At 51.1% G+C, this 27,690-nt stretch overlaps 1 protein-coding gene across 2 annotated transcripts; it reads right to left on the bottom strand.

Moving 5' to 3' along the window:
* On the bottom strand, positions 1-27,690 carry LOC136517035 (TOM1-like protein 6). Of its 2 annotated transcripts, none has more exons than XM_066510547.1 (9): positions 27,403-27,690; positions 26,133-26,211; positions 25,954-26,052; positions 21,615-21,728; positions 13,453-13,622; positions 13,283-13,364; positions 12,679-12,764; positions 1,368-1,436; positions 1-44 (listed from the first exon to the last, which is right to left on the bottom strand). In XM_066510547.1, the coding sequence occupies exons 1-8, from the start codon at positions 27,501-27,503 to the stop codon at positions 1,412-1,414; spliced, it is 756 nt and encodes a 251-aa protein (XP_066366644.1). In that variant the 5' UTR covers positions 27,504-27,690; the 3' UTR covers positions 1-44; positions 1,368-1,411. The 2 variants fall into 2 exon arrangements, with proteins under 2 accessions (XP_066366644.1, XP_066366643.1); XM_066510546.1 differs by lacking the exons at positions 1-44; positions 1,368-1,436 and adding exons at positions 5,898-6,910; positions 7,000-7,263.

The following is a 27,690-nucleotide window of genomic DNA, read 5'->3' as shown; positions in this document are numbered from 1 at the left end:
CCCTCAACCGTCGAACTCCTCGAAGCTATACTCCTCAGCAGAACCTGTGTGCCAAAATTTATCAGTACGATTTGTACTGGCCACTCCCACCCTATGAGCATTGCTTTGTGGAAATTGGATGCAAGTTGGATATAATCAAAAGGAACCTATAAGGCTGGAGTTTTCCTATGTTTTAGCCTATCAAGTATATAATAATAGTTGGTCAAGTTTTAACACCATTCCCACACCCATTCCACCCCATTCCCTTTCTCGAGCCAGGTTTCGATCCTGGGATTGATATACCACCATCTCCACCAACACCATACCATCGCTCAGTCGATAGGCCAACTCCCTCTCAGCACTGCCTCAAGGCCCGTAGCCCCCGGCTACGACCGACACTCTCTCACGGGGGAAGAAGAGAAGGACTCATCTCACTATCTAGTTTAAGCGAAACCCAGGAAAGGTCCATAGCCGACAAGTCGGCACATGTATCGATCGATCAACCATATATTCTGTAGAGGTTTTACATAACCACAAGATCCGCCTTCCTCGCTGACCGTCGTCAACTGGGCTGATACAGGCCGCTTGCTAGCCTAGGATAATGCCACTCTACCATTCAGCCCTGGTACACCCCAAGTCTAGTCTAGGGTGGCTGAAACTATGAGTCATGAGCTAGGTCCACAAGGTCTCCATGAAGTCTCGAAAGGGTGTGGGGGAAATCCTCCACGCCCCGTACCTCCTTACACTATCCGCTATCAACCTAGCAGTAGTGGCAATATCCTACCAAGTAGTCCGACCGTCCCGCACCATATAGGGCGAGTGGTACGTAAGGCTTCCTGGTGGATCTGAGTACTAGTAAGTCCATAGGGATGACCAAGCCAGAATGTCTTCATCAGGGTTTCCATTTGCTGTGCCACCACAGCACCTCCACCCTGGGCTCCTCCCATCACAGGTTCACACCCAGGACCACCTCATATACCATTTACCCACCACAGGTATCTATTTCCAGGGGTGCCTAGGTAGCACCACATGGCAAGACTTGCCCCAGGCTCGTCATATACTCTAACTTGGTCGACACAACCCTCACCCTCCACACACCCAAGTCACACACGCAGCACTCTCCCCATAGTCCAGATAACACCAGTTTCCACCACGCATGTAGTATAAGAGTAGTAGAAGTATAAGTAATGAAATATATAGCAGTAAGCGTGTGTCTAGCCTAATAGCAGGGTATGCAGGGGTAAGGTTGCATCAAGGTAAAGGCCTTCAAGTAAGCATACTACCATGCAATTCCTATCATAATATGACTGTAGCAGTAAAGTAAAGCAATAGCAGTTCTATATTAGCCATGCGTAATAGGTGCTACGAGATTGGGTGGGATGTGGCACCTTCAGTGTAGTCATCTCCGTTCTCCTCATGGTACTCACAATCCTCATCCATCTGGTTCTCCTCCGAGTCTGCAACGTTCGTATTATAGTCGCGTTAGCGACGTCTATAGAATAGCACAAAGAAGCAATGAAAATTCAAAAGAGCCAAATGCACTCAAACATGGGTTCATTGCGTAAAGCTCGATTTTAGATGAATTTTGGTCCTAGTTTCGTATTTTTCCGAGGTCGTATGAATTAGTTATGAATTTCCAAAGTTTAAATCATTTTTGAAAATGGAAAATGCCGAATTAATCCTGGGCTGACACGTGTCACGCTGTGACTGGTCCACGTGGCATGCTGACGTCAGCATGACGTCATTGGCTCGGCTCTGAGCTGACAAGTGGGGGGTCCTACTAATGTCGTCATGATGTCAGCATGACGTCATCAACGTCATCAGTCCGACAGGTGGGACCAGGGGCTCTTGGGTCACTGACATGTGGGTCTAGTCAAAGTCAACGTCAAGTCAATGGTTGAGTCAACAGTCAACGGATCAGGGTCACTGATGTGTGGGGCTAGTGCTGCTGACGTCAGCATGACGTCACCCCGACTGTGTTGGCTTCTGACGTGTGGGTCCCGCGTGACATCAGCAGGACGTCACCATCTGACATGTGGGTCCAGAGTGTCTGTGCCACTGACATGTGGGGCCAGGTCTACAGTCAACGTTGACCGGTCAACGGTCAACCCGGACTGGGTCTCAAACGGGCTCTGGCGGCTTCGGGTTGGGCCGGTCTAGGCCAGGCCAGCCCGAACACGTGGCATGCTGTGACGCAGCCACGTCACGACCTTGGGCCTCCACTGGGCTATGGTCTACGGCTCGTGGTCCACGGTGGAATCAGGAGCGCTGGTCCATGGACCGCAGGCAGGTCTACGGTGGACCACGTCCACCCTTCTTTTCTCTCTCTGTGGTCCACGTGCACTGGGTGCATGTGCGTGTGGCCGGCGAGGGGAATTTCCCCTGTTTCCTCTCCCAGCGTGCTCTCGTCGACGGCGAGCACCCGGTGAGCCTTGCCAGCGGCGCTGGTGCGCGATTAAAGTGGGTGAAAGCTCCGCCGAGCCTCGGCGTCCTCGTTGGTGGGGTTAACGTGGCGTGCGGGGTCCTGTGGTGTGCCGGCCATGGCGGTGGTCTCCCGGGCACGATGGCGGCGTCGGTGAGGTGGCTACGGCCTCGGAGAGGCATCTCGGTGGTGCGTGTGAGCATCACGATGCTCCAGCGGCTTGTCGGGTAGGTCGGAAGGTCTTCTAGAGCCCCGGTGGCTTTGGCCACGGTGGCGGCTTGATCCGGCCATGGCGGCGGTCTGGTGGTGAACGGCGTAGGCTTGAAGGAGCACTACGGGGCGCCGGTGGGGCGGTCTCGTCGTGGTCGCGGAGGTGCGCGTGAGTGCGAGTGTACCCAGAGGCCGGAGACGGCCTTGGCCTACGCGCTCCCGATGTGGAGCGCCATGGCCAAAACGGTGAGGTCTGGCGGTGAGCAGGGGAAAGACTGGGGGGCTCACCGTTGGTGTCGTGGGAGATAGGGTGGTGATGCAGTGGCGGTTCGAGGCCGTGTAGCTCCGGATGTAGTGCAGTGCTGCTGTAGCCGATCGTGGCGTCGGCTCCTGCTCCGGCGGCTTCGGAGGTGCTCCGATGGCGCCTCCTTCTTCCTCCTCCCTCTCCCTTCCTTCTTCCTCGCCCTTCTGCTCTCTTGGCTCGGGTGCGCAGTGGACGGCCACAAAGTGGCGGCGGGGCGTTGAGAGAGCTCAGGGGCTCCCGGGGCCGGGGCTTTTATAGCCGAGCTTGGCCATGGAGCTCGGTGAACGGCGGATGGAGACCGAGGGCGATCGGAGGCGCGGGCTTAGCATCCAATGGCCCGCGCGTGGTTGCGTGGGCGTGGCGCCAAGGGGACAAGGCCATGCCCTGTGCGTGACCCCCTGGCCCGCTCCTGCCAGTGTTGTCGGCCGCCGGTCGCGCGACGGTTGAGGCATGGGGGGAGAAGACGACACTGTGTCGGGGGTGCGGCTGACATGCGGGGCCAAGTGGCAGCAGCAGCAAGGGAAAGCGGGGAGGCGCGCGGACGTGGGTGACGCGCGCTGGGCTGCTTGCTGGGCTGGTCGCGCGAGTTGGGCCGGCCTGCTGCTGCGCGCGCAGGCGGGGCTACTTGCTGGGCTGCTGCGCGCTGGCGGGCCGATCAGGCCGAGCCTGCTATGGGCCTTCTTTCCTTCTTTTTCCTTTTTCTGTTTTCTTTTTCTTCTCCTTTGTTTGAATTCAAATTTGGTTTGAAATTCGAATTCCAAATTGGTGCACCATATTCATTGGAGTTTCAGATATGTGGCCCACAACATACTTATATAAATATTAGGAATTTATTTAGCTATTTTGTATAACAAAAATTAGGTGTAGTTTTGTTATACAAAAATAGAATTAGTTTTCTCTTTAAACCTTTATTCTTTGGTTTGAGTATTAATTACTTTATGGTGTATTTCTTTAAAGGAGTTGTTAGGCATTTCATAAAACAGATGAAAATCCAAATCACCATTTTAGTTAACAATGTATGTTATGTTTCTTTTGTCAGCATTTAAATAAACATGATAATAAATGACATGCCATGCTCATGAAATTGTCTAGTTGGGTTTCTTCTAATGCAACACTTAGGGTTGGCTCCTACATATGTCACTCAACATTACATGGGGTTAAAACAAAAAATTTGTAGTTGGAATTTTTGGTGTGTGGATTTTTGGGTTGTTACACCCGACCTCAACATCTATCCTGTGGCAATGGATGCCAAGCTCGACGCATCCTTGTGCAAATCTCCACCATGAACGAGCGATTGAATTCACATGACAAGCGCATTGCGCGTCCAGAGAAATTCCAACAAGACAAGAAAATGGGGGCAACAGCGACACCCACCGCCACGGTCGCCTTCAGCCGCTCCCTCATCCCCGTGAAGGCCTTGGAGGGTGACATGGCCATCGCCAACCAGGCCAACGTGAACGACAACCAGGTGGCTACTCCGGTGGGCGGCGCTGTCCAACGCTTGACACCACCAACGATGGCCTAGGCGGCTATGACTCTGGCAGTCTCATCACCAGCTTCGCCAACAACCCCGTTGGCACTAGCGTCACCAATGCAGGTCATCTCCCCTGCACTGACATTGGCGGTCATGGTGCCTTTGTCGCTGCCTCTACCAGTCGCAGCACCAATCCCTGTTCATCTGCCGGCGTTGCAGCCATCACAAGCAGGGTCGTGGATGTTTGCACACACAGTTTCCCTGTCGGCTCCACAGCAAGCCTTGCAAGCTCCATCGGTCGCTTGGAGTATGCCTCCAGTGCAGCCCCGCTCTGCTGCACCCATAGCGGGGGTGGCTGCTCGTGCAGAGCACCATCGACTCCACGTGCGGGCGCTCTATGGATTCGATCCGGGCGGATTAGATTCCACCAGATCTCGGTTTTCAGTTGGACTGCGCGGTCTTCCGCTCCACCAATTGCCACAGCTCGAGGACGAGCTGTCTTGGAGGGATGGAGTAGTGTTATGGCGGTGGAAGAGGTCTCCAGGAGCATGCACGGCCATCAGGTCTTCATGGGCATGCACACCAGGTCCAGAGGCTAAAATAAGAAGGCGCAGGCGGCATCATTGGTTAGAAGGCGCATGCGCCATCCTTTGGTTAGGAAGGAAGGAGTCGGGAGGATTATTCGGAGTTAGTTTCCTAGTTTGTTAGGAGTGCACCTGAGTATAAAGGGCACTGGATCTGCTGTGAATAAGGCATCGAAGGAAATAGGACCTTCCAGGGTGGTGGGTCTTCTCCTTCAACGGTGGCTGCCGACGATTCAGCCGTGGCCACCAGCGACGAACCCACCGCAGCATTGCCTCGCTATCCTCTGCGCTCCCCACGCCACCCTCGCCATATCAAGTGGAAGACTAATGATTTTTGGTATTTGTGATTGATTAATTGTGCTATTTTCTAATGTCAATTGTATGAAACTGGGACTGATCCATCATGTAATGCTCATCTGTTTGCTCTAAAATACTGTGAAAAGCTATTTTTATTACCAATAGTTCTGACTCTTTTGAACTTTTAATGGTTTTGCTGATTTCATGTAGTTTGGAAATACATGAACCTGAATCCCAATTTCGTGTACTACTTTCTCAAGACAATTTTTTAGTATCAGATTTGGAAATCGGAATGACCCGATTGAACGTTTCATGTAATCCAAATGCCCATCCATCCGTAAAGAGGCCCAGTATCACGCCCCTTTCTTCCCTCTCTTTTTTGTTTCTTAGTTCTTTGTTGTAACTTGTTAGTTTCTTAATAAAATTCTCAGTAGGGTGAACCCCTCTTGTACCATACAAAAAGAAAGGCGACGAATAGCTCGTCGTGTGGCGATTACAGTTGCGTGTCAACTTGACCTACAAGTTGAATCATTATTGAGTTACTCTAACTGGAGACAACAAACTATTTATATCTCTAAACCCGTTTAAAAACTGTACATATAGAAGCAAGCCCGTTTTCTCACACGATTTAGGAAGGATCACCTTTTGCCATTCAAGATGTCTGGCTAACAGATAGACTGGTGCTTTCACATAGCTTGGTTTGGCAAAATTATTTATGAAAAGGTCAGCAAGTTCCACAGAAGCATCAACTAAATCAGTCTAAGCTGAAAAGAGGAAACCTCAAGAAGATGCAGGCAACTGGTAACATCAAACGCCAGGACAAGCGAGCGAACAAGCTTGCACGTTGACAATCTTTACACTTCATTTTCCATAGACATCACTATGCCTTGTATGGGCTGGTAGTGCCACCGCCAATTGTACTGCCTACTTTCAGGCTACCATCTGAATTTCTCTCAAACAAGCCATCGAAAAACTTGTTGGAAGGAACATAAGATGGCCTGCGAGCCCCAGCAGACAGTGGTTGCTTCAGGTTCCCATTTATTGGTGAGTCCAAACTCGCAGATCGAAGTGGTACCCCAAAAGAATGTGATTGCTGTAGAGGCCTCAAGTTCGGTGGCATGATAGGAGTGCTCGAAGTGGACTGGTGCTGAGATGATGATGATGCTGCTGCTACAAAAGGGTTCGATTCGGTGTTGTCCTGTGAAGCCCAGGGTGGTGGCGGGTAAGCAAATGAGCTATAAGATAACTGTGCTTGAGTGGGTGTCAGTTGTTGACTTCCTGTGGTCTGAGCTTGAGGCTGAGCCCACGGAGCGACATAAGTTGCAGATACATGTCTTTGGTTTCCATGATAAGCCCGCGGATGCCCACTTGTGGGTGAGCTGCCTTGATTCAAGCCTGGTTCAGGTATTACCGGGGTATAGGATGGTGACAGATTTGATGATATGGTGAGTGCAAGAAGGTCACTCATAACCTGCTCCTCTGGAGATGTCCTCACTGGGGCTGGAGGATCATGCAGAGACAATGCATTGCTTTCAATGGATGGTGATGTTGTGGGAACAGAAGCCGTAGAACTTGATATTTCATCATGGATGGTTGATGAAGAGGTGCTCGGGGTGTTTGTGGGCTGAAATTTTGAGTTCCTGGTCAAAAAGGTTAAGTCAGCTCTGGATGATAAAAGGAAAACAAAACTAAGAATCAAATGTCAAGATTGGCATCAGGACAGTGTAACCTTCGAGCTAGCATAGAGAACTCATCATCTTCATTTTGTTCATCTTCGTCATTCAAAACATTGGTTGGTACTATGGTTGTAGAAACTGCAGCTTGTGGAGGAACATTTGCTCCTAGGTTTAGAGCCATTCCTGATGGCACTTCGCTCATAACATCTATTACGTGAGCAGATAAAGGATAACCTGATGCAATCGAATCATGTTTCTCAAGCAGAATTTGTAGTTTATCATTTAAATCAAGAGCTTGGCCCAAGAATTCCTCATCCCTGCCATGCAGAAGTGGAACAACAGAAAATTAGTTTGACAGTATAGGCTAAAATAAAATATCTTTACTACTACCATCCTGTTAGATAAGTTGATAATACAACATGGACAATGTATAGCTGATATTGCTCCCTGTCTCTTCACCGTGGTACCCAAGTGGAGAGCCAACAGCCTCTGTTTTGGAGGCTCTCGCCGATCTGACGTGGGTCACTGACTTACAGGGGCTGTTGAATGTTGGTATCCTTGCTGAGTTCCTTGATCTGTGGGATCTCATTGCTCAAATGAATTTGCAGCCCGAAGTGGATGATAGGAACAATTGGCGTCTTGCACCATCCAGGGAATATTCAGCAAGGTCGGCTTATGATGGTTTCTTCCAAGGATCAGTTTCTTTTTGCCCTTGGGAACCCATTTGGTTGGACTCTGGGTAAATGTCGCTTCACGTGGTTGGTTGCCCATAACAAATGTTGGGGCTGACCGGCTGGCTTGCCGAGGTTTGCAACATCCTCCTCGCTGCCCATTGTGTGATCAGGAAGGTGAAACAATTAATCACCTTTTGTTGGCATCTGTTTTCTCATGGCAGTTTTGGTTTAGGCTACTACAAAGGGTGGGGCTTCAGAACCTCTCTCCTCAACGGGTAGAGTCTTCCTTTGATGGTTGGTGTTCTAGAATCAACAAAGGGGTGGTCAAACAGGTTCAGCAAGGTCTAAATTCCATTGTAATTATCAGCACTTGGACCATTTGGAAACAATGTAGCCTCTGTTTTTTATGGGCTAAGGGCATTGCTTGTCTATCTGCCTTGTCTCTTGAGGGAAAGATTTTTTTCTCCTCCTGGTCATGGTAGTGTTTTGTGGTTGTGGTGTATGATGGGCGATCCAGTTGTTTGAGTGGTGGGGTGTTGGTGTGTGTTTTGTAAGGGTTTCTCTACCCGGTGTTTTCTTTTTAATATAATGATATGCGCTCTCTTGCGTGTTCAAGAAAAAAATACTACCATCCTATTAAATTACCCTATCTGGCTATCTAAGTGTGTGCTTGATACCAGTCAACAATTCTGTACTATGGGAAGAGTTGTCGGATGTTTTTCTTTTTACAGTTGGCAAAACACCTCAAACAATAGAGAATGTCTCAGTCTAGGAAGTTAATATGAATGATTCGAATTATTTTCCAGTGAAGCAATGCTTATATCTTCTTCTTTAATGAATTGATACACAGAACTCTTGTGTATTGAGAAAGCTGCTTATGAACCAGCAAGAATAACATATGCAATTCTAATACATGAAAATTTTACATTCATCTCCATTGTAGCTTCAAGTTGCATATTAACCAATGTATTCATCCCTAGCCTCCAATATTTATAGAAAAATCTCATTATCTTCAAATGTAACTTTTTAGATCTATAAACCTCCGAGTAACAGTCGTCGGTCTTTGGAGAACCTGGTCGGCCTCCTATCTCTCCCTGACTCCCACGTCGCGCGACTTATGGGCGGCTCGGGCAGAGCCCACCTCCCCACACCGCCGAGCCTCCTCCTCCTCACCCCCTTCTCCTCGCCGCTGCCGGAGCGGGCCACCGGAGGTTGGTGGTCGTGAGGAGGGCGGCGGCGGGTCGCTTTATGGCCGCGCGCACGGCTGTGGTGGGCCGCCGCCGCCGTCGGGTCTGGCGCCCCCTCCGCCGTCCTCGAGCGTGGATCCGGTGCCCCCCCCCCCCCGGCATGGATTTTGCCCCCCCCCCCCCCCCGCGTTGTCACCGGCAAAGAACATGTGGGTGGGGTCGCCGTGCACCTGGAGCCACGGGTCAGCCACGGACGACAACACCCACTTGAGGGCCGTGAGAGAATCCACGTACGCCGCGGGGACCGAGTGCTCCGGCGCGAGGTGGTAGTCCACGGAGACGGCTACGGTCAGGCAGACGCAGGTGAGGTCGTTGAGGCAGCGGTGGTACACGGTGGACCCGGCCAATCTGATGATGAATCATGTGGGGTGGTGGCCGACGCCGGCCCTCTTAGGGGGGGTGACCTTTCATATATATAGCCCAATGGGGTCGGGTGTACACCATGTCCAAATACAACGTATACATGACTATACACGTCTAATACCCGCCCGCAGTCGCAGCGGGAGGATCTCGGACGCAAAGACTGGACCTAAAATCAGTGAACAACTGTACAGGCAAGCCTTTGGTCATGATATCCGCGAACTAATGAGTCGAAGGGACATGGAGCACCCGAACCTGTCCCAAGGCAACCTTGTCACGGACGAAGTGAATGTCGATCTCGATGTGCTTCGTGCGATGATGGTGGACAGGATTAGCGGTCATATAGACGGCGCTAACATTGTCACAGTACACAATGGTCGCAAAGGCAATGGGCGCGTGAAGCTCCTGGAGAAGCTGACAAAGCCAACAACACTCGGTCACGGCATGGGCAACCGCGCGGTACTCAGCCTCGGCACTGGAACGGGACACCATCATCTGGCGCTTGGAGGACCTAAGATACCAGGTTGTCACCGAGGAAGACGCAGTAGCCGGATGTAGTGCGCCTGGAGTCCGGACAGCCCGCCCAGTCCGCGTCGGAGTATGCGGTGAGGGAGTCAACCAGCCCGGAGCTAAGGTGGAGACCGGTGGACAGAGTACCCTTCACGTAGCGCAGGATGCGCTTGATCAATGAGAGATGAGGCTCACGGGGATCGTGCATGAAGAGGCACACCTGCTGGACCACGTAGGGTGCAGCCTGCTGGAGAGCACCAGCAGCGCCACCGTGTGACTGTGGAGGGCCGCCATTCCAGCCCCGCTTGCCCTTGCCCTTGCCGCCACTGCCACCCTTGTGACCGCCGCTGGTGCCGCTGCCGTAGCTGGTGGTGTTTCTGCTGTGTCTGCCAGAAGAGGCCCCGGCGGTGGTGGAGCGACACCCGCCCGGACTGGTGCAGCCAGAGCTGGCCTCAGCGAGGAGGGCGGTGTTGACGACAGTCTTCTCGTCGTTGGCCAGGCGGATCTCCTTGAGGAACATCATGTCGTGAGCCCTGGCAAACGAGGGGAGGACGGTGGAGTTGGCGATGTCGTCGGCAGTGTTGGAGAAGCGAGGGGCGAGGCCACGCAGGAGGGCGAGGATGAGCTGCGAGTCCTCCACAGGATGGCCGACGTCACAGAGGGCGGTGGCCTTGGTCTTCAGGCATTGATAGTACGCCGAGATGGTGGAGTCGCCCTGCACCATGGAGTGAAACTCATTGAGGAAGATGGCGCACGGCTCCTTGTTGGCGCGGAAGATCTCCTCGGTCGCCACCCAGAGGTCGCGGGCGGTCGGATCGGGCTCGTCCATGGCGAGATCAATGACGGAGTCGTCGATGGAGCCGAGGATCCAGCTGCGGACGCAGCACTCCGCGGCATCCCACTGGGGGTCAGCGGGTTGATGAGGAGCGGAGCCGTCGATGTGCGAGCGAAGCCCAAATTTGCCGCACAGCAACTTGAAGAAGAACGCCCACTTCGAGTAGTTGGAGTTCAACTCCAACGTGATCGGGACGTGGGATTTGATGTTGACCGTGGTGAAAGGATGATCCACGATCAGCGGCGGCGACGGCACCCATGGTGCCGTTGCTGGTGGCCGGCAAGGTGCTTGCGCGCGAGGACTGGCATGGAGCCGTCCCCGGTGGCTGGCGCGGTGCTGGTGCTGAGGGAGGGAGCGGTGGCCATCGAGAGGGGGCCGCCTCGGAGGGAGATCGCTGCCGGGGTGGGTGGACGGGCGTGAGGATGTCACGCACGTAGGAGGGAGGCGCGTGACCGCGAGGGGGAGGCGCAGTGATCACGCAGGGGAGAGGAAAGAGCGGAAGCGGAAGGTTAGGATCTGATTGTGAATGATACCATGTAGAGAGATAGGGAAACACTACACACCCTCTTAGGGGTGGTGACCTTTCATATATAGCCCAATGGGGCTGGGTGTACAATATGTACAAATACAACGTATACAGGACTATACACATGTCTAATAGTGTGGGTTGTGTGGGCCACCGCCAGCAGCTTCAGCTTCGCATGAGTGCGAAGCTGCTCGGTTGAGATGCCTCATTCTATCCTGGAGCATTTTGCGGTGAGGACGGCACGATCGCAGTGAGACGACTATGACGCGTCGGCGGCACAATTGCGGCATGTGGGCAGCAAGGTGGCTGCGGTGCGGAACTGCACGATGGTGACTCGGAGACCACGTTCGACGCGGCATCGGCATGTGGGTGGCATGTCTGCACAACGTGCTATTGGGACACAGCAGCCATGGCTGGCCATGGCGGCTGCTGTGGGCATGTTTTTCCATCTGCAACGGCTCTATGAGCTCAGCTCACGAGCTGCGTGCAGTGGCAAACGGTGAGCAACTTCATTTTTGTGGGCGAGTTTATCCAGCATCTATGGAGAATATTCTCCTGTGGTGGATATCCCTGTCCAAGTCGTCCAAGAACCAAACGCCGCTCATCCATGGACGGCCATATCCCATCCGAACCAAACACACCCTTGGCTTCGCAGAAGATGCTATGTTTGGCTGCATGCGTTGGTCTCTGACCACGTACCACAGTGCTTCTAGGATTGGCTGATGAGTGATGGAGTGTGTTGGACCAAAGCTTGGCCGGTGTTACCCGGAGCCGATGACAGCGACACTTTAGGTGTCGTTCCCTTCCTTAGAAGTGTCGTTAATATGCCTCTGCTCATCCTATGTGATTCTTCTGAGGAAACCCTGCCTAGGTTCTTAGGCAGGTGATGATGGCAATCAACATCATTTCCTTCCTAAAGGCGTCACCTAGATCATGCACCACCTAGTTGGATGTTTGTCCGTGTGGGACGTTTATTGCTCTTCTGCAAGCTTTGGGTTTCAACGAGCCTGTCTCTAGTTTCGCTACTTTCTTGCGACATGTCTATGATTTTCATAGAGTGGATTTGTAGTGGTCAAGTTGAGCTGTTTTGGTTGTGGGGTGCTACAAAGCTTGACAACGATGACACATTGTGTTCTTTTTCTATGAAGTCACGGCTTGTTGTGACTGAGTAGTGATGTGTTAGGGGCTTTGGTTGATGTTTGCCGTGGGAAGTCGGAGCTGCTTATCACCTTGCGATAAGCTCGGCAACGATGACATGTGGTAGGCTCCGTTAGTTGTGTGTCACCTTTGGGTGTTGCTCAGAGTTAGCTGTCTCGGCTGTTGTGTTTAGGTTTTTTGCCAATTTTCCTTTAATAAACTGTGCAACTAAAGTTTTTGGGTCTAGTTTCCTTCATAAATTAGGTCAATTCTATTTCTTCTTAATTGAAAGGCAGAGCTCCTGGCATTACGTTAAAAAAAATAGATCTAAACCTTAGAACTTCCATGTCCCAACAGCTTAATAGCAATAGCAGTGATAACTGATAGGTGATATGCACCATTACTGAAAGATCATAGAACAAAAGATTCACATAGTCACATACCTTACTAAATTTACTGAACTCATGATCTTTTTCTGGTATGATCGGCATTGGGCCACAAGTTCTGTAATAATTTCATCATTGGCAGCCTAAGTGATATAAAAAATGTCAGAAATGCTACTTTAAATATGCACATTCTCTCATATAAGGTTTATGTGTATACAGAAAAAAAAATTAGACCAACCTAGGAGGAACTAGATGGCATTATATTTAGAAGAAAAAAGACAACCAAATTTGCCTCGACGAGGACTTGACCCTGGTTGGTCTGGGCATACATCCACACCCTTGACCAACGGAGCCAACTCATCCTCCTAGATGTATAGAGAGGGATGGGCTAAATGAGCAATAGGCCATGCAGCCTAGTTTAAGTAGCTATAGATAGACAGAAGAAACATACTAGCAAAGTAGCAAGAAACATATTGTGTACTAACAAAATCATCATCTGCCAACTCAAATGTAGGCTCCTTAAAGACGCAAGCTAGGGTACTCAAGGATAAAATAACAATCAAATTAACAATCACTTAGTTTGAACTTAAATACTATGAACTTTTGAGCACAATAAGTATGTTACATATACCAGAATATAATCAAACATATATGTTCTTACGTCTTTATCATTTGGATTGACAGCTCTCAACATCTCATTTAATAGTTCCACAGCCCCCAGCATTCGTTCCAAGTCTGAGATGCTAAATAGGCAAAAGCATGTCATGTAGCACAGAGCACAAAAGAACCAAACTTTCTATCCAAAATAATGCTTCTTTAAAGTAAGATCACCTCAGAGAAGCTCCATTTGATGACATTGCCTCATCAAGCCTTGAGGAAGAATCAACTGGCATTCCATACCCTGCTTGAAGATATGATGGCAAAGATTCTGGTCGTGTGACTGGAGGAGTAAATATTGGTGCAGCATCAGGTGAACGCTTTGGAAATTCGACACCAGATCGCTGCAAGTAAAATATTCATTCTCAGGAAAAATAAGCTACCACCTGGAAGTATTATATCATTAAATGAATACTTTAGAGAGTAAAATAAACACATGAGTTCAAGATATTCAGAAGAGACGTTCTTTAAATGTTTGTCGTGGTGTTCCAATGTTAAAAATCAAGTTGTCTAAATTTCTCACCTAAACAACACATGCAACATTTTGCAATATAGTTCTTGCTAAATCTTCAAAAAAATGTTGTTCTTAAACAATTTTGATTAGAATACAAGGCAAAATGGTGAAGAAAGACATAGAGAACAAGATAAGAGATGTTTACTACAACCCTGCCACACATGGAAAGGTCTCCAATAAGACAAAAAGTAAAGGGGAAATCATGTTTTCATCCCTACTTTAAACTCTTTGAGATTTCGACTCTAACTGTGACTTTACACGTACTTTTCCAACTTTGTGATTTTGTTTTTACCTTTTTTTATTCAAATAGCCATTTGCCCCTGTTTTGGAGTTCCACTAAGTGGAGTAGGACTAAAACAACTACAAAAAGGAAAATGGATTGAAAAATTGGAGAAGGACCAAACTAGTAAACTACCCTCCCTACCCTTTCGCCTGGCATCTATAACTCACTAAAAGCCCTCCCAGCTCTCACCCTCTCATCTAAGGATACCCATCAGTGGCTAACCCTAGCATGGCCATGGCAGTCTGCTTTAAGCAGGGCATGCCAGGCAGGAGAGTGCATGGACACAGTTCTGTTTTGTATTTTCATGTGGGTCCCCCTCTTAGATATGGTGTGGGTACAACATTACATACAACTATGATTTATCTTTGGTACAAAATAATCAATAATTGCTCAAATCTCTTTTTTTGACAACAGAACAAATTAAAATATATAATTTTGGTAGAATCTTAGATTTTAGATCTGTTTTACCGGGAAAGTCTACCAGTGCAGACGTGCCAACCGTGGCTAAACGGTGGCCCTCACCAAGACGCGCCGGTGCGCGGTCACCACGGATGCACGATGCACCAGGACGCTGGCGCCGTGCGCCAGTCAGTTAGCAGGATCCTATTATCTTAGGAATATTATCGATTTGATTTGTTAGACTTGTTATCCCATTAAGTTAGCTGGTGTTTGTTAGGATTGGTGGTATAAGTGTGGAACATTATTCAATTAATGAAGTTAGCCAGAGATTGAGATTAATCTCTCTCGCTCCCTGGCATTCTAGTTCTCGCCCTCGCTTGTTCGCCTAGCCATAGACTCAGCGCCGAGCACGGCGCCTCCAATTCGCCGCCGGGCATTCAAGCCTCGCCTTTCAACTTCCCACTCCTATCACCTACGCAACAATTCACGTTCCAACAATCTGGTATCAATGTCAGGTGCTGGAGCTTCTGCCGCCGCCGCAGTTCCTACCTCCGCCGTGCCACCTGTGTTCCCATCTGCCCCCGCGTTCACCACCTCCGCCATAGTCACCACCGTGTCGCCCGCTGTCTCGCAGCCCCCGCTCACCGCGTTGCCAACAGACGCCCTCAACACACTCACTGCGGCCATCTATGGGCTGCAGCGCCAGAAGGGGGACCTCACCACGCACGTGGCCGCCGTCGAGAGCCGGCCATTCGGCTCCGCGCCGCCACTTCCATCGCTCGGCCTACCGGGGTATGGCGGTATTCCACCGCTACCGGCCTCGGGCCCCGTCATCTCAGAGGTGCTCACCACCCAGCTGGCTTTCCCAACCCTGCCGGCGACCACGCATCTGGTGCCACCCTCCACAGTCGTGTCCAGCCCACCGGTGCCGCCATCCCTCCCCGTGCCCATCACCCAAATCAATTTCCCCCATTCGCCGTCACCCGTTCCATCATTCTCGTCCATCGTTAACATCCCCAACCCGCCGTCCTCGGCCACGATGCACATGCCGCCACCCCTACCCCACGATCCACCTGAAGTCGCGGCCGCTGGCGTTCCACACTATCATAAGCTATCCTTCCCGACATATGAAGGCAAGGAGGACCCCTTGGGCTGGCTCAATCGCTGCGAGCGCTTCTTCCGCGCCCAGCTCACTCGCGAGGCCGATAAGGTGTGGCTCGCGTCTTTCCATCTCACTGGCACCGCCCAATAATGGTACTACGTGCTCGAGCGCGACGCCGGCGTGCCGTCGTGGGACGAATTCAAGCAGCTGTGTCATCAGCGACTCGGGCCACCGCTTACCACCAACCACCTGGCGGATCTCGCGTGCCTGCCGTTCACCTCCTCCATTGATGCGTACCTGGTCGCGTTCCAAGCTTGCATGGCGCACGCGGACCGTCTCATGCCGTACCAGCAGGCGTAGCAGTTCACGGGCGGCCTCCCGGATCACATTTGCATCAAACTCGAGCTGCACGATCCCCAGGACTTGCAGCGTGCCATGCGCCTGGCGCGCGCCTATGAACGCCGCAATGCGGCGCCGATGCTGGCCATCCCGGCGCCGCCGGCCCGGCCCCCTCGTTGTGCCAACAGCGGGCGGGCCGCGTTGCCGCCGGCCTGTGAGGTGCAAGCGTCGCCATCCTCCTCCTCCATGGCGCCTCCTCCACGGCCCTTCAAGCGCCTCACACCGGCGGAGATGGCCGAGCGCCGCAAACAGGGATTGTGCTACAATTGTGATGAACCCTATGTCCAAGGCCACAAGTGTGCCTGCCTCTTCTACCTCGAGGCCTCTGACTACATTGTCAAGGAGCCCGAGAACCCGGCTGACGACGCCTTAGCCGACCCAGCGACATTCGACTGTGAGACCCCGATGATCTCCCTCGCGGCCATCGCAGGCATCCGCACGAAGGACACGATGCAACTCTACGTCAGACCATCAGCAACGAGCAATTCGTCGCCTTGCTCGACTCGGGATTGACTCATAACTTCATCCGCGGGGACGTCGCCTGCGGCGTCGATCTCCAGTTCGCACCGTGCCCGGGCGCCGGCGTCATCGTCACCAACGGTGACCGCATCGCTTGCCGCAGCCTTGCCCACGACGTCGGCATCCGCATCGCCGACGAGATCTTCTCCATCGACTGCTACACCATTCCGCTGGACACCTACGACATGGTCCTCGGCGTCACATTCCTCCGCGCGCTAGGACCCATTCTGTGGGATTTTGATGATCTATGTTGGCCTTCTGGCGGGGCATTGGCTCCACCCGCTATGATGTCCAGTCCACGCGCCGCCTCAACGTCATCCGCAGCAACGAGCCGGCCATGCTCGACAAGCTCCTCCAGTCGTTCGATGACTCTTCGCCACGCCGCAAGGGCTGCCGCCCGCTCGCCCATGTGATCACCGGATCCATCTATTGCCCAACACAGCTCTGGTGGCCGTGCGGCCCTATCGTTACCCCCAGCTCTAGAAAGATGAGTTGGAGGCTCACTACGCCGACATGCTCCAACAAGGCGTCATCAGGCCTAGCACTTCGGCGTTCTCGGAGCCCGTGCTCCTCGTCAAGAAGCGCGACGGCTCCTGGCGCTTCTGCGTGGATTACCACGCGTTGAACCAACAGGCTGCCAAGGACAAATTTCCCATCCCCGTCGTCGAAGAGCTGTTGGACGAGTTGAAGGGGGCGCGCTTCTTCACCAAATTGGACCTGCGTTCGGCTATCATCAAGTGCGGATGCACGCCGACGACATTGAGAAGACCGTGTTCCGCACCCATGAGAGCCACTTCTAGTTTTTGGTGATGCCTTTCGGCCTCACCAACGCGCCAGCGACGTTCTAGAGCCTTATGAACTCCGTCCTCCGGCCATTCCTTCGTAAGTTTGTACTGGTGTTTTTTGATGACATCCTCATCTACAGCCCGTCGTGGTCGTCGCACCTCCAACATGTCAATGCGGTCCTCACCGCCCTCCGCGACCACCAGCTCTGCCTCAAGCGCGGCAAATGCTCCTTCGCGACGTCGTCTGTGGCGCACCTGGGCCATGTGATATCAGCCGATGGCATCGCCATGGATCAGGAGAAGGTTGTTGTCGTGACGAGCTAGCCGCAACCGCGCTCGATGCGGGGTCTCTGTGGCTTCCTCGGGCTCGCGGGGTACTACCGCTGGTTCATCAAGGACTACGGTGCCATTGCTGCCCCCCTCACCGCACTGCTCAAGAAGGACGGGTTTGCCTGGACCCCGGAGGCGACCGCGGCCTTCGACGCGATCAAGCACACCCTGTCCACCGCCCCGGTCCTGCATCTCCTAGACTTCGACAAGCCATTCACAGTGGACTGCAACGCATCGTGGTCGGGCTTTGGGGCAGTCCTCCATCAAGGCGTGGGTGCCCTCGCCTTCTTCAGCCGCCCATTTGCGGCCCGTCATATGAAGCTCGCCGCGTATGAACGGGAGCTAATCGGATTGGTCCAGGCGGTCCGCCATTAGAGGCCGTACCTTTGTGGTCGCCACTTCATCGTCCGCACAGATCATTATGCCCTCAAGTTCATGCTCGACCAGTGCTTGCCCACAGTTCTACAGCACCAGTGGGTAAGCAAGTTATTTGGCTACGACTTCGCCGTCAAGTATCGGCCGGGTAGCCTCAACATCGTCGCCGACGCGCTATCTCGGCACGAGGATGCCAACGCCTCCCTCAGCGCGCTCACAGGCCCCTCCTTCAAGCTCTTCGATGATCTTCGTCGCGAGCTGCAGGACAACGCTGACCTCCGTGCCCTCCGTGACTCGGTGGTCGCGGACCGCGGCGCGCCATGGCGCGTGGCCGATGGCCTGATTCTGCACGATTCCCGGGTGTACGTGCCAGCTTCCTCCGCGGCGCTGCCGGTGGTCCTCCAGTTGGCCCACTACGCGGGCCATGAAGGGATGCAGAAGACACTGCAGCGCCTCCGCCAGAACTTCGTCATCGGCCATGATCGCCGCCTGGTGTGCGAGTTCGTGAGCTCGTGCGTCACGTGCCAACTCAACAAGACAGAAAACCTTCACCCCGCCGGCCTCCTGCAGCCCCTGGACATTCCGTCACAGGTTTGGTACGACATCGCGCTTGACTTCATCGAAGGTCTTCCTCGCGTCCATGGCAAGTGTCATCTTGACGATGGTCGACCGGTTTTCGAAGCAAGCTCATTTCCTCGCCCTGAGCCATCCTTACACTGCTGCTACGGTCGCCAAGGCCTTCTTCGATGGCATTGTGCGCCTCCACGGGTCTCCCACCTCGATTGTCAGTGATCGGGACCCAGTGTTCACGACGAACGTCTGGCGCGACCTATTCAAGCTCGGCGGCGTCAAGCTGCGGATGAGTACCGCGTTCCACCTGCAAACCGACGGCCAATCCGAGGTGGTCAACCGGACTATCGCCATGTACCTACGGGGCATCACCGACGGCCGTCCCCGCTCCTGGCTCGACTGGCTCCCTTGGGACGAATACTGCTAAAACACCTCGTACCACTCCGTGCTCCCGACATCGTCGTTCGAGGTTGTCTATGGGCGGCCACCGCCTGCCTTTCTGCCATACACTGCAGGAACGGCCAGGACTGACACGGTTGATGGCCTCCTGCGTGACCGTGATGCGTTCCTAGCAGACATCCGCGACCGCCTGCTGTAGGCTCAAGAGTATGCCAAAAAGTACTACGACGCCCGTCATCGCCCGCTGGAGTTCGCCGTCGACGATTGGGTGCTTCTGCGGATCCTTCACCGGCCGACGCAGTCCTTGGTGCCGGGGTTCTGTGGCAAGCTCAGTCCACGCTTCGCGGGTCCATTTCAGGTCGTGGAGCGCATCGGCCCCGTCGCCTACCGCCTACCTGACGGCGCCTGAATCCATGATGTCTTTCATGTCGGGGTGCTCAAGCCGTTCCGTGGCACCCCTCCGGCGACGACTCCGGATTTGCCGCCTCTACACCACGGCCGCGTTCTTCATCGACCTGCACATGCGCTGCACGGCCAGCTCCGCCGTGGCGTGTGGCACGTGCTCATTCAGTGGGAATCCATGCCGGAAGCCGACGCCACCTGGGAGCCCGTTGAGGAGTTCCGAACCCTCTTCCCCTCCTTCCAGCTCGAGGACGAGCTGTTCGTCGAGGGGGGAGAGATATTATGACCAGGAACGTCTACCAGCGCAGACGTGCCAACCGTGGCTGAACGGTAGCCCTCGCCAAGACGCGCCGGTGCGTGGTCACCACGGATGCGCGACGCACCATGACGCTGGCGGCGTGCGCTCAGTCAGTTAGCAGGATCCTATTATCTAGGAAAGTTATCGATTTGATTTGTTAGACTTGTTATCCCATTAAGTTAGCTGGTGTTTGTTAGGATTGGTGGTATAAGTGTGGAACATTATTCACTTGATGAAGTTAGCCAGAGATTGAGATTAATCTCTCTCGCTCCCTGGCGTTCTAGTTCTCGCCCTCGCTCTCGCTTGTTCACCTAGCCATAGACTCGGCGTCGAGCACGACACCACCAGTTCGCCGCCGGGCATTCAAGCATCGCCCTTCAACTTCCCACTCCTATCACCTACGCAGCAATTCACGTTCCAACAGATGAATCCTATGACATTTGATCCGTCAAGTCTCCGATTGGGTCTAGAATCTATAATTTTGACAACCTTGGGCTAGGCACAAGGTGTCCATCAAAACTCTAAATAAAATATGTGCAAACTCTATCAAGTTTTCAAATATGTCCAAAATTCAATCAAAGTCTTTTGAAATATCTCAAAATGTCGATGTCAAAAGATGGTAAAAGCACAAATTCTAAGAAAAGTTGGGGCAAATTTGCAAGGACATATATGTATTTTGACAGCTGAGTTGACACTGCTGAGTGGTCTTAACAGAATGAGGGTGCACAATCTTCAGTATGAATATGAGGGGGGAAATTAGGTGAATTACAATTAAAGTAGAAAGCACATAAACAAAATAAGGAAGGGATAAATTCTCCCATCATTCTAGTGGCTAGGGAAATATGAAAACAATGGAGTGATTGTGTCTTCAAAGACGCTATAACCCAGGGGCGAAGCCAGACGAAACTGGCGTCGGGGTCAGGAATAATGTATGTTGGGGTCTTTGTCTTTAGAGAACAGTGTAGAACAATAATTGTCACTAAGTTTGCACAAATTCACCGGGGTCAGCTGACCCCAACAGCAAAGCGTAGCTTCGCCCTTGCTATAACCACTAAATTGAAAAAAATATATAGGTAAAACTACAATTAGAGTTGGAAGCACATAAACACTCAAACAGTCTTGCAGAAAGTGGAATCATTGCTTAGGTAGATCCATGGGGAGAGGGGAGTCATTCTTGTCACCTCTCTGTGCGGAAAATAATTGGGTATAGTGGAAAACCCTAATGATCTGTTGTTGATCTGATGTTAATTGCATTGACCCTCAGGGGGTATTTATAGGTACATATGGTGGATAGACTATGAGTACAAATCAAGTTGTACTAGGTCTAATCCTATTCTATCTCTAGGATTCTATCTTTATCTCTAGAGTTTGTTTCCATCTCCAATTATCTCTAACCATACATATCTTTATTTCCAACACTCTCTAGTCACAGGTTGTTTCCTGAAGTAAAAAAGTGTGTGAGGGTTGGGTTATTAAGAATCCTTACTCCTTTCCCCTCCTTGTATATTTCTCTCTTAATGAAATATGCAGCTCTCCTGTATGTTCGAGAAAAAAGATAGAAATTCGGAATGGTTCACTTGTTGAACATGGAAAAATTGAGAATCAGTAGCCCTAATGGTTTTGTATCAAACTAGTGAATTCGATGTTTGGAATGTTGAACAATAGACTGTTGTAGTAATGTTGTGTTATGTCCTCTGTTATGTCACACCATAGATATGTTTGGACATATCTTATTACATATATGGTAGGAAACATGGATATTATCATAAAAGGCCATGAGAAATAAATATTATATTGATAAATAATGTAAAACCACTGATTTGATGGGTAAACCAATAGTTGGACCAGTGAACCAATAGCCTGACCGGTGTCTTTGGTCTGGCCTTTCATTCTATTGACCCAAAAGTAAAATGTCTTCTATGTAATCTAGCTATCTGAAGTGCAAGAAACATGAAACACACCTTCAATTCAGCATATGCCCAGTAATAATGAGGGTGCTTTCCACCAGGCCCTCCAAACGCTTCTTGCCAAGAGTCTAGGAGCATCAGGATCTTATCCCTCACTTGCATATCCGCCTGTGACAGCATTAAAACTTAATGAGAATGTAAAGGATCTCTTATTTATGCTACATATGGTTATTGAAATATAATGTCAGAAACTCATAGTGAGTATATACAGCAAATTCTCTGCATGAACAAAGATCAGAGAAATAGATATCATAGCTAAAATAAGATAAAGGATAAAGCCTTAATGTGAAGTCAAAAATTATCTCTTCAAAAACTGGAATTTCAAAATGTCACGGGCCTAAGTATGGGCTGTTGTGACGGGCCAAGCGAGGCCCAGCGCTGGGCCCTGGCAGGCCGCGGCCTCAACCTAGGCACCGTCAGGCACGCGCGCGGCCAGGGGGGCGCAACAGCCCCTCTGGTCCCCTCCCACCCGGAAGAGTCCAGATTAGATGAGAATTCGAATAGATTTGGATAAGATTGAGAATAAATAAAAAGAGTTTGTTTAGGAAATAAGATTGGTTTGTCAGGACAAGAGAGTCCAAATCTAAGGACTTCTCCTCTAGTGTGCTTGAGAGTCAAGTCCCCTAGTGACTATAAATATAGGGGTCATGTAACCGTTTGGATCTTAAGCAAGAATGGAGAAGTTGCTCTCCCCTCTGTCCCTCTCCCTCTCTCCCTGCACTTTCTCCCCTCTCCCTGCGCCTGCCCTAGCCATCGCCCCTCCCTCTGTGCCATCTACTACAGCCGCACCCCACCTAGCTAGGCCCATCACTCCTGGTATCCAGAGGCAGATCGCATCCATGATCGACAACACCACCATGTCAACAGAGATGAAGGCGTGGCTCGAGACCTTCAGTACCGACCCCACCAAGCGCAAGGACAAGGTGTAGGAGCACCTCATCAATGTCGATGCTCGCTTGAGCAACATGGAGCAAGGAGGCTCCAAGGATGATGCCGACGCTGCAGCCACAGCCAGGGCAAAGCTGGAACGCGAGGCCACCAACAAGGACCTCAAGGTCGAGACCAAGCGAGCCATGGAGATCGCCGGGCATGCCTTCCTCAAGGAGAAGATGGAAGGCTCCAAGTTGTCGGGCATCCCCTAGATCATGGAGCAAGTGATGAACAATTTGTTCGTCACCACGCCTGAGCCAGAGGAGAGAGAAGCCACCCAAGGCGCCTATGGTTCTGTCGTACCCGCACCCGTCTGCAGCAGGGTCCTTCCCGGTCTTCCAACCGCGCTACCACAAGCTGTCGTTCCCCACATATGACGGCAAGGAGGAACCTTTACCATGGCTTAACCGCTGTGAGAAATTCTTCAGAGGCCAGAAAACACCCGACAACAAGAAAGTCTAGTATGCCTCTTTTCATCTAACAGGTGGAGCACAACAATGGTAGATGCATTTGACGCAGTACAAGATGGTGACTGACTGGGCGTACTTCGCTCGTTGCGTCAATGAGCGCTTCGGCCCACTGACTCGAGGTAACCCGCTGGACAAGCTGGCGTCCCTGCGGAAGACTGGCACCGTCTGTGACTACACGCAGTGCTTCGTGGCACATGTGGTATGTGCCGGGACCCTCGACGAGCAACAATGGATCAACATCTACACCGCCGGTTTCCTTGTGCCCCCTGGAGACCAACATAGAGCTCCAGAACCCGAAGGACATGGAGATGGCCATGTCCTTGGCGCAAGCATACGAGCCGTGTGTAGCTGTCATCACCGTCGCTAACAAATCTACAGCACTGGTACCGCTATGCAGCTCGTCCTCCCCTACCTCCAAAGGAGCTGTCCTCGACAACCGCTACATCAACTACACTGGCCTCATCATCGACTACATCGCCGGCTGCCCCGCCTCGTACCTTCAAGCGCCTCACCGCTGATGAGACGAGGGAGCGACGCCATATGGGATTGTGCTACAACTACGAAGAGCAGCTCACCCGAGGCCACAAGTGCAAGCACATGTGCGACATCACGCTCGTCAATGACGTCGACCTCGACCTCATGATGATGATTGGCACCTAGAGCTCAGGTGTGCGTGGTTGGCGCACCATGTTCTTGGCAGGCGTCGTACTCGGGCAAGGCGTGCACATCCTTGTCGACACGGGGGCCACACACAACATCCTTGACGTAAACTTCGCCCAGTTGGCGGGGTCTCATGGAGCGCGCCCTTCTGGTGGACATCGGCGTCGACATTGCCATCATCCTCGGCACACCATGGATGACCGACCTTGGCAACGTCCTCTGAAACTTCGCCTCCATGGAGATGTAGTTCCAATGGGGCGAACACACCGTCATCTTCGCTACCAACCCCAGCCTTTTGAGTACCACAGAACGTGCTCGCCCTTCTCGCCCCGACACCGATCATGCCGGCGCCCCTACAACAGGTGCCCATGTCGCGGTCGCCTTCACCACCACAGCATTCATGCTACAACTAGAACCGCATGACGTCTGTGGCCCCACTACCATCTTCGATCACGTCCATCAGGCAGTTCTGGAGGTGCCTGAGCTACACGCCATCGCCACCGCCATCATAGGTGGCACAGCTGCACCAGCCTGGTCCCTTGACCAAGGGCTCCTCTTCTTCAACGGGTGCTTCTACCTCCTGCTAGCATCACCACTATTGTCGGACTAGCTAGAGACACTCCTCGTCGTTGGGTGAATGACGAACCTACAACTACTTGCGGTGGGTTTCCATAACTCCACCGACAACTGGGGCGGTCACCTACACCTTCCCCGTGAGTGTCTGAACAACGGTCATCTTCTTCAACGGCTCCAACTGCCAGCTCCTCTCCGTTGGGAACATCTACATCGGCATGAACCACGACTCAAGGCACCAATACTTCTCGCCGTTGCAATTAATATAATGTCGGACAACTTATGTTCAGCGACATGCTCCACCTCACGATGATGAAACCAACAAGGATCACATCGACAATCTATCGACATGTCACGGGCATCATCCTCCCTAGCATCGACAACCAAGTACACCACTTTGAGAGGCCTCCAAGGGCCATGCAGATGTTCACCATCGATGCCGGCATACATCGTCAGATCCTCGCCGCCACTCGAGACGCGCATGGGCCACATCTGCTACGGGAACGCACAACTACTACATGTTCGGCTACATCGGCAACTGCTAATACTACTTCTGAGTTTTGTCGTCGACCTCACACACGACAACATGATCCGTGCGGGCATTGTACTGGGTCGTCTCATCGTACGGATCGAGGCGGTACCCTACGGAGGAGCTCTCCCCCAAGACGGAGTCAACAGCTGGACCATGATTCAGCGCGAGGACGCGTTGAGTGGAGAAGGGGGGAGATGTCATGGGCCTAAGTATGGGCCACCGTGATGAGCCAAGTGAGTCCCAGCACCAGGCCCTGGCTGGCCACGGCCTCAACCTTGGTGCCACCAGGTGCGCACGCGGCCAAGGGGGAGGGGGGGGGCGCAACAGCCCCTCCGACCCCTGCCACCCGAAAGAGTTCGGATTAGATCAGAATTAGAACAGATTTGGATAAGATTGATAATAAATAGAAATATAGTTTGTTTAGAAAATAAGATTGATGAGAGTCCAAATCTATAAGGACTCCTCTAGTTTGCCCGGGAGTCAAGTCCCCTAGAGACTATAAAAATAGGGGTCTTGTAACCATTTGTATCTCATCTCCCTCTCTCCCTGCGCCTCCTCCCCTCTCCCTGCGCCATCTACTGCAGCCCCCCCCCCCCCCCCCCCCCCCCCCGAGCTAGGTCCATCACACAAAAATTTATGTGGCTTTTATAAATATAAAATGAAATATCAAACCCCAATCGTTCACCCGCTTTTCAATACTGCACCAACCTGTGTACAGATTGTAATAGTCATTGCCACTATTATGAAACAAGGCATACATTTTTCTGAACATTACAGGTCTGTTTAGCATAAAATCAAAATAGACCTGGAATGGTATGGAGCCACTCAGCCACATATTTTGCGAAACAGAAGGATATTGTTCAGCTTGATGCCACATAAGAGTCAAATTGCTTAATTTGCAGCTTCATGCCACATGTCGAAACAGCAGAATATTTTTCAAAAGTTGCCACTCACTGATTAAATTGGTGCAGTTTTTTTAAAAGGAAAAACACAATGTAAAGATAAGGCCCTTATGTCCGCAATAAAAAGAGGAGAGCTATACAAGTGAGCGAAGAGCTAAAAGCAGGGAGAGAGTTCTGCTTCAGAGTCACAAGCCAACAAACTACAATGTATATAGTATATGTAACTAAAAGCCTAAAATGGTTATAAGGAAATTGAGAAAAGTGACCTTTTTCTTCACAATCTTCATCATTTCCTCCAGTATATTGCGCTCTACAACTTGAAAATGTACATGATCCCCACAGTTCTTTATTAGAGTCTCTAATAGCTGTAAAGACATCTCAGAGGATTCACTCACATAAAAACAAACAAAAAAGATTAAAAAGTTCTTTAAGCTTAGAAGCATACCGTCAAAGCAAGAAACTGAACATTTGCATTCTTGTGCTGAATACGTTTTTTCAAAGCTTTAATCACCTCTTTTCCTTGCCTGAAATTAGTATACTGTTTGCTTAGTGATTTTCTCTGTTAGGAAACATATAAGAAGAAACTACATGCACAACTTTGCCATGCCCTATCCCTTACAGATCCTCACATTTCAGAGAAATTTTAATTTTGCAAATGAGGCTACCTCAAATGGTGGGTTTTGTGGGTGCACATCCTCACAACCCCCTTCATTGCTGTTTGGATTTAAAGTAATTCTTCAAAGGAAAATATTCAGATGACATACTTTTTGTTTGATCCATTCCATATCTTGTTCCTGCTAAAACGCGTTAGCTATTTGACCTATACTTCACAGCAAACTATTTCGTCAAATTGCTTAATTTTGTTAGTTGCGTGAACTTAGAAGTCAATGTATGCTATTCAAGATAGCATCAAAGCACTTTTCATCTTAAAACAAATATAGTTCCTTTCTTCGAAAAGTAGTGATGATAATTTAGAATGACAACAAAGGGGGAAATCAAGAGGATCATGGTGCAGTTCAGACTTTTACAGCAGTATTATGCTAAGGAAAAGAATGTTATGTGGCATCAATCCATGGTACATTCTATTGTAGCATACTACTCTAAACAAGATTTTCTTAGGCTGCGGTATACAAACAGAACAAACTGTGTAGTCACGAGAGTGGATTCCTAAGTTTCTCGCGGCATCTGGATACTTGATTGGAAAAAAGGCAGCCTTCGCTTACTCGATTGGATACTTCGTTGCATCCCAACATTTGTTTCAAAGAAAAAAAAAGATACGAGTAATCATGAAAGCAAATACTAAATTTCAGGCCACGATGAAGTCTGGGAAATGTCATCCTCCCAGCACTTGATTGTATACTTTGTTCACATAAAAAGGTTCGGTCTTATCCTCTAGTGCGAAGGCGATTCAGAGAAAAATGGCATATATATTATGGCATATTACGTTTTAGAGGTTGCTGATACGAAGAGAGAAGATAGGAGACAATTGTCGAATCTAGAAAGAATCTATCTTTGCAGTTTGCATCAATAACCGTTCGCCATTACTGAATACTAGAACAGAGCAGCAAGAATAGTTTTCCTATTATTACTGAATACTGATCAAAGGAATCGTGCCAAGAACACGAACCGTTCGCCATTATTGCGGTGGCACAGGAACCGAGAATTCAAAACAGACCTCCCAGAAGAAAAAAGACGACGGAGACAGAAAGACGTACCCGTGATCGGAGTTGACGGAATCGCAGATATCGATGTTGAGGGTCCAGTCGGGGCCCAGCAGCAGCTCGTTGGTGGCCTTGTCCACCTTAACCGCCGCCATGGCTGTGCTGTTCGATCGACCTCTCGCGCCTCCTGCAGGTCACCGACGGCAACGGTGGCGGTGAAAAGAGGATGAGAAGGAAACGCGGAAAGGGCCGGGGGCGGCGGTATTCGTGGGACGGTGGGAGTGGAGAGTCCGATGGAGGGGACAGATCACTCGGGTGGTGGCGGGCGGTAAACAACAAAAA

This window comes from Miscanthus floridulus, chromosome 17 (assembly GCF_019320115.1).
Source record: "Miscanthus floridulus cultivar M001 chromosome 17, ASM1932011v1, whole genome shotgun sequence".
Classification (NCBI taxonomy): Eukaryota; Viridiplantae; Streptophyta; class Magnoliopsida; order Poales; family Poaceae; genus Miscanthus; species Miscanthus floridulus.
This window is presented reverse-complemented; position numbering and strand designations above follow the sequence as displayed.